We start from the raw sequence: 7,922 nt of genomic DNA, 5'->3' as shown, positions 1-7,922 counted from the left end.
TCAAGTGCTTGGTCTAAGGTCACATTTGAACTCAGGTCCTCCTGACTTCAGAGCCAGTGCTCTATCCACTGCACCACCTAGCTGCCCCTAAGAGTCACTAGTTGGAAGGGACACTTCAGAGTTCCTCTAGTACAAACCACACCTAAACAAAAATTTTCTCTGCAACATATCCAACAAATGTTTCTCCTACCTTTGCTTGAAGATCTTCAGTGATGGGGAACCCATTGATTACTTCCTGAAGCAGCCTTTTTCACTTTTTTTTTTTGTTAGGCAATGGGGTTAAGTGATTTGCCCAGGGTCACACGGCTAGTAAGTGTCAAATGTCTGAGGCTGGATTTGAACTCAGGTCCTCCTGACTCCAAGGCCAGACAGAGCTCTATCTACTGTGCCACCTAGCTGCCCTTCTGTTTCACTTTTTTTTTAATCTATATGTATATGTGTATAAATACGATGATATATACAATGTTCTATACCTGTGGACTTCACACCCCTGCAAAAGAGTTAGGGTAGGTGTTTTCTCACATCTTTTTTTGGGGGCCAGTGCTCAGATGAAAAGCCAACCACCTAAGGCACGATTGATATAAGATGTGATGTTTTCCAAGCCAGAGATAAAGTTTTCAGAAATTCTTATTGGCTCAACCAAGTGGCCCTTCTCAGGCATCTCCTTCTAGTTATCAAGGCTCTTGGATTAGACCTAGCCCCTGGAGAAGAGCAGGGCTCAACTTGAAGGGCTAGCAAAGGCATTGAGATGTCAACCACTTGCTTTGGGAGTGTTCTCTGTCTGCAATCCTCTACTCCTACAGGATGCTTGGAAAACACAAAGTAAAGCTCAATGTGACTGGGGCCATCCCCCTCTACAATGTTTTTCTTCCCCTCTGCTTGTTCATTTCTTCCTTGGCAGCAATAACTTCCTTTCTCAGCAGAGAATTTGATTCTTTAAATATATATTTAAGAGGTATTGATAGCAAAAAGGGCTAGAGGGACACAACTTGTTACAGCTTGGGCTTCTGACATTTTCTCGTGGAAAGTTTTCTATTTGCTTCCTCTGTTTCACTTTTATAAAGCTCTAATGATTAGGAAGTTTTTCCTTACATCAAACAAATCTATCTTTTTGCAACTTTCCCATCTTGTACTCCTAATTCTGCCCTCTGAGGCTGAGAAGAATCTCTCCTACTTTACAGCCCTTTAAATATTTGCTGCTCACAAGAAGGGCTTACCCAGATGTTCAAATACACTGAAGCTTCAGTATAATATAACCTATGAGAACATGGACTTTTTTACAACCATTGCCAACCTTGCTTCCCAGTCGAGGGAGGTTTATTTAGTGGAAGTACAGGAAAAGCCTTATTCTAACCCTGTTTCACCTCTAGAATAATTCTCTGCTGTGACCTAGCTGACAGTATTATAGTGAGGTTCTAGTGTAGTGAAGAGGGATGGTTACTCTATAATTTCTGGGGGTCAGTCATCTGTGTTGAAAGACCCTCTGTGGCAGTGGCCACATTTGATGGGTGGAGGCTGCTAGGGTGCTGAGCCGAGAAAGTGGCTGCACCCCAGAAGGGTTCTCTTGTTGCCAGAGGCCATGGTTCAAAGACCCTGTCCACTTTAGTTTGATTTTCTCATTCGAGTTGTACTCAGAACATCGCTGAATATCACACTTGTCTTGTTTTCCTCTGGCATATCCTGTGGATCATAAGACCAAGTAAGAAATACAGATTGCTGAAGTGCTCAGTCATACAGGTAAGCAGCACCTGTGGATCATTCTCATATGCCAGAGGATTTAAAACTTTTTTGGTAATCATTTTTTTATTTAAACATTTTTAGATAATCATTTTCTATTTAAAAACTTTTATTTTTTATGAACTTGGCAAACACTAACCAACATGGACATTCCCATACACAAAGAAGAAAAAGAGGACTAGATAGGAAACTGTGGCTCTCTTTCATGTACTGTTTGTTTTTTAAAAGATTACATTTTATATTAAACTAAACTCCGTGGTACCTGCACTTCCCTGGTTGTCTGTGTCCACCTTCTGCACTTCCTTCTGCTCTTTTGAAAAAATACTTCACACGACCAGAAATTTTAACAGGTTTATGGTGCTTCAAAGTTTGGAAAGCACTTTGCATGCATGATCTGTCTGAGCCCCACAACAGCCCTGTGAGCTAGGTAATTACAGGTTTTATTATTTCCATTTTGTGGCTGGGGAAACTGGGGTTGAAAGAGGTCAAGGGACTTGACCTGTGATTACATAAACCCAATGTAAGAGGCAGAATTTTAACCCAGGTCTTCTCGACTCTAGCTTCGGCATTTTCGCCACTGTGCCAAGCTATTTTTCAAAAGTCCTTAAAATTGAGACTTGCTTTTATCAAAAACAGTTCTGTTACACCTATTTTTATTAATTTCCTGTGTTCAAACAAGGCAGCTAAATGGTGCAGTGGATAGAGTACCAGGCCTGGGGTCAGGAAGACCTGGGTTCAAATCCAGTCTCAGACACTTACTAGCTGTGTGACCCTAGGCAAGTCACTTAACCCTGGTTGGCTCAGTTACCTCATCTATAAAATGAGCTGGAGGGAATGGCAAACCATCTCAGTATCTTTGTCAAGGAAACAGTGAATTCGATCACAAAGAGTTGAATACTACTGAACAACAACTGACAATCGAGGAATTGACAATAAAGGAAATAAAGAAAAGAAAAGACTCGTCAGGGATGGATGTGGCATTATGTTCTACTTTACCTGAGATGGATTTGGCTTCTCCTTTAATTTCTGTTTCATTGGTTTTATTACTGTTAGAACTTCTCCTGGAATCCCAAAAGTTAAGCAAAGAGACAAAGGAAAAATGAAAATCATTAAAACTGTGTTTTCGGGAGGAAATGGTAGCACATGCCTGTAATCCCTGCTTTTAGGGGAGGCTGAGGGTTGTACATCACTTGAATTCTGCTGCAGTAGGACTAACACCAATCATGGGAGTCTGATCTCTAAATTCAGTACCAATATGGTAAGTCCTTGGGAGCTAGAGGTCACCAGACTGCTTAAAGAGGGGGCAATGTCTCCCCAAAATGGAGCAGGTCAAACGTTCCTTGCTTACCAACAGTGGAATCAGCCTGGGAATGGCCACTGTACTTCCACAGCCTGGGCAAGATAGGGATACCCAGTCACCAAAAAAGAAAACGTATTTTCAAAACTAGTCTTGGTATTTTACCAAAGTAGAAGTGCTTTAGGCATAGATATAAATATAGAAATGGTAAATAATAATTATATTGAGTGGGTATGATGCTTCTAAAAATTGCCTAGGGAAAAGATGGGAATGCCAAGGAGAGTAAGGGAAGGAGAAGAGCCAACCTTTGCCTCTGCTGGGGAAGGAGTGGGTACCGCTCCATCTGGTCTGGCCTCTGCCTAGAGCACTTACTTATTGTGTGTGTTGTCAGATGCATATGTCTTGGCCCAAATACAAAATCTGATGTTTTTGCTATCTGGTGGCCCACCCCGTCAATTAGCAGGTGGGCTCAACCAAATACAGAGAAGGGCTTAATTCAAGTCTCTAAAACAACGTTGGGGAGGGGGAGCCCCACAATCATACAATGTGTTAAAGGATTTGCTTTTTTTAATTAAAATTTTGTAAAACTAGTATTTATTTAGCAGATATTAAAATAGTTAAAAATAACCATCTCAAAATTTTGAAGATAGCAGACAGTTAATAGCAATGGGACATACAAAGTAGAGAAAGGAAGGAAGGAAAGAGGGAGAAGAGAGAGAAGAGAGGAGAGAGGGAAAGAAAGAAGGGCAGGAGAGAAGGAAGGAAGGAAGGATGAAAAATATGAAGAAGAGGAAGGGATAATATGTAGCAACCTCAAAGGAAAGGAAAATAAAGTGAGAGAGGTCAAGAGAGGAGGAGGAGAGGAATCAGAAAGAAAAAGATGTCAGGGAAAAAAGGGGGACAGAGAAGAGTTTAAAGGAAGGCACAAATTGGAGAGACAGAAGATAAGAAAAACATAGATGAAGAAAGGGACAGAAACATTGAATTACAGTGCGATGGAATATGAATCAAATTATTGCAAATAAGACCCTACAGTGTGTAGAGAAAGGAAGTGGAAAGGGTAGAGGAGCGTACCAAGTTGGTTGGTATCCCAAAGACAGATTAGGCTACTTCACTATTCAAGTCAAGCCTATTTCTCCTCCTCACACCCCGAGCCCTCCCCCATTTAATTATATATTATTCTATTATAAAGAAAGTGGGGGGGGTGGGGAGAAGGGTAGTGTGGCTGGGTCAGAATAAAACATGGAGAGCAGAGAAATGATTTCTTGAGGGTCAATTCAGTTCAATCCAATCCCATAAACATTTTTTAGACACCTACCGTATGCTAACCATGGGAATGCAAAGATTAAATAGGCCTTGTTTCCTGTCCTCATTGAGTGTGCAATCTAGTAGGCAGAATATTCTAAATATAAGGGGGTGGGGGAAGCTATTAGGTAGGAAATCTCTACAAGCCACATCCCTGCCAGCTTCAGATTATGGACGTTAATTAAGGCTTTTCCTCTCCTCTCTTTTACGTGCTAGCAAAGTGTAGTTTATAAACTTGTGTAAATGTAGTAATTTTATATTTAATGAGTGAATTTTCCGATTTCCTTTCATGCAGTCCAAGATCTCTGTGGAGTGGGAGTTGAGATTCACTGTGCTGTCTTTTACTGGGGCTGTGGTTGCAAATATTACTATGCTTTTTTTTTCTGATTAAATTGGTTTGCTTTGACTTAAAAAAATTTTTTTAACGAGTGTTTCAAACACAAATGAGTAGAATGCAAAGCAGAATATAATGCATAAGAGATGAAAATAAAATGCTGGGTGAGCTAGGGAAACATTATTTCTAACAGAGAAACACTGTTAATTAAGGATTCACCAACTGCTTAGTGATAACTGTAGCATCTTACTCCTCATTCCTCATCCCTATGTTCATTAACCCAGCCACACCCGCCCACCTTTTGCTAGTAAGTCTTACAACCCTTTTGCTAGAGGTTGATATTGGCTGCAGGAGAAATTGTTGAGGATTAACTGTGGGTACAAATCACTTACTTTAATCGGTCTTTCTTGGTGCTACGATCTATACAGAGATCAGAGAAGGTTTCATGTACCCCTGTGGCCTTCAGCAGCACCAGGCTCTCACTTGACTGGGAGACTGGTGGGTCATATTTTGTTGACTACATGGAAAAAGAATTACATGGTGAACCAGGTTCCTAGAACTGAAGGTAGGTAAGAGCAAAAGAGACTTTTTCTCACCTCTGAAGTGTAGTGTTATGAAGGAGTCCGAAGGTCGTATCTATTTTTTTTTTCAAATTCTGACCTTTAGTTTTACTCTTGGTTTGAGGGCAATAATTTAAGGAGTTGGAATTCCCTCCCTCAGATCGAGATTAAGGAACCAGGCCAGAGCAGGCCTTCTTTTAAGAATTTTGTGAACATGGTGATAATCCAAAATAGAAGCCTCACAGCCCTACTGAAAAACATATTTATCTGGCTTCTCCCCTAGAATTTAACAAGAACCTCTTCCTGAGTACCCCAATTCTTTATTGTCTGTTTCTTTCTCTGTCTATAACTCTCAATTTCATTCTATCCTATTCGTATACAGTTATCCCTTCCATATCATGGGGGTTAGGGGCATAGTACCCCCATGATCCAGAAAATCTGCGTAAAATTTTTTGGCCCTCCCTTTGTCTTAGAGAAGTTTGAATTTTTTTCTTTTCTTTCTTTTTTTTTTTTTGGGTGAGGCAGTTGGGGTTAAGTGACTTGTCCAGAGTCACACAGCTAGTGAGTGTTATGTCATTCTATTTCTTTTATTTGATGTTTATAGTACCTTATTGTAAAATTGGGGTTAAGTATTTGGCATAGGCTATATATGTAGGGCAATGTTAAGTAAAAAATACTAGCCTTTGTGTATCATCTGCTGGCTTTCGCATTGTTTTTGTAAACTTTTACTTTTTACTTATTTTAACTTTAAAAAAGAAATTGTGTATATTCATGGCATTAAAAGATAAAATATGTTGATATTATACAAACACTACACGTACATTTTATACATTTCTGAGTTTCTAAACTTTTTCTTTGTCATCTGTGGCTTCCGCAAAACTCCCCCCAAATTCCCATTTAATGTCTTATGTCAACCTGCAATGGGGAAAGTTGCGATGTGAAAGGGATAACTGTATATTTTGTATTGGTTATATACAATGTACATGTTGTTTTCCCACATAGAATGCAAGCTCCTTGAGGATAGGGAATTTTTCATTTTTAGTTTTGTATCCTCCGCACCTAATTCAGTGCCTAATACATAGTAGATACTTCATAAATGCTTGTTGCATTGAATTTGTATTTATAATCCTATGATCCTGCTTTTTCTTCTTCTTTCCTTCTTTCCTTCCTTCCTTCCTTCCTTCCTTCCTTCTTTCCTCCCTCCCTCTCTCCCTTTTTCCCTCCTTTCCTTTCTTCATCCTACCTCTTGTCTTTTTTTTTTCTTTCTTTTAACTGACCATAATTTGGAAGTGGCAGTTTTTTTTAAAAGCTAACGTGCCATTAAATTTACTAAATGTTTATATTTCCTGTTCTTACTTTTAAAATCAGTAAGTTGAATATGTGGCTTCTAAAGAAAATAATTTTTATTTGTGCATGGACATACATTATTTTCACCTCCTGTGAATCAATTGCTCTAACAAAGTCAATATATTCAACAAGCTATTATTTATTAATTGACTACTATGTACAATGCACTATGCTAAGTTGGGAGAGATACAAAATTTGACTAGGACACAAGTCCCTGTCCTCATGAATTTTACATTCGAGTGATAAAATATTGATTAATATTTTATCAATAAAAATTTGCTAAAAAAATTGATAAAATTGCCCACTCAAGACTTGTTATGTCTTTCATTATTCAAAGCACTCAGAGAAAGACTGCTGATGGACAGTTACACACTTGAGGACTGGATACTCTAAACCATCCCCTAATGACTGATTCCCACTTTAAGATTAGGGAAAAGCACTCTTACTTCTTCCAGAAAGATTATGCTAGGGGTTTTGGGCACCAAGCAATGATTCACATGGATTCTGGGATCTTTGGTGGTGATGGACAAGCCCTTCTGTAAAATGTTCACCAGTCGGATCCAGAAATGGAAGACAGTTTCAGGGTGTTTGGGATGGAGCTTCATGTAATAGATCTTTTCAGTCACAGTTCTGACCCTCAGGACACGTTGGGACTTGTCATAGATCAAGATCTCCACAAATTTCAGTGGGACAATCCTAAGGGCACAAGTGAAGACACCACCAGAGAGAACTAATCACTTTGGGTAAAATGAGTCCGTCCTTAACCAGGAAGTCTCATTTTTTCTGTTTGCCATTCATTAAACACTGCCTAAGGCCTGGATTCCCTTTATACAATCCAGTCAGGTTCCACAAGCAGTCCAGTTCCACAAATGCCTACTATGTGCCAGATACTATTCTAAATGCTGAGGGAGTGGCAGGATATCTAAATATAGTTCTTCTCTCTGCTTACGGGAATTCTCTTTAGAAAAGAGTCCATAACCGGCCCTGGAGTCAGGAGGACCTGAGTTCAAATCTGGCTTCAGACACTTGACACTAGCTATGTGACCCTGGGCAAGTCACTTAAACTCGATTGCCTGACCAAAACAAAACGAAAATAGGAAAAGAAAAAGAAAAAGAAAAGAGTTCATACATACCCTTTGATCTAGCAATACCATTACTTGGTCTGTGTCCCAAAAGAGATAAAAAACAAAAAGGAAAAGAACCCATATGTACAAAAATATTTCTAACAGATGTCTTCTGGGGATAAAGAATTAGAAATTGAGGGGATACTCATCAATCGGGGAATAGCTGAACAAGTTGTGGTATGTGATTATGATGGAATACTATTGTACTATAAGAAATG

The 7,922-nt window shown here is 39.3% G+C and overlaps 1 protein-coding gene across 1 annotated transcript in view; it reads right to left on the bottom strand.

Moving 5' to 3' along the window:
- Positions 1–7,922, bottom strand: part of LOC114026479 (protein FAM71F2-like) — a 22,915-nt gene that overhangs the window by 8,545 nt on the left and 6,448 nt on the right. Inside the window, 3 exon segments of the mRNA XM_027840202.1 lie at positions 2,734–2,798; positions 5,066–5,190; positions 7,027–7,276. Coding sequence (XP_027696003.1) covers positions 2,734–2,798; positions 5,066–5,190; positions 7,027–7,276 — 440 coding nt within the window.

Source organism: Vombatus ursinus, unplaced genomic scaffold, assembly GCF_900497805.2.
Source record: "Vombatus ursinus unplaced genomic scaffold, bare-nosed wombat genome assembly UNPS02014839.1, whole genome shotgun sequence".
NCBI lineage: Eukaryota > Metazoa > Chordata > Mammalia > Diprotodontia > Vombatidae > Vombatus > Vombatus ursinus.
The sequence above is the reverse complement of the archived record's forward strand: the minus strand, read 5'-3'. Positions and strand labels throughout refer to the sequence as shown.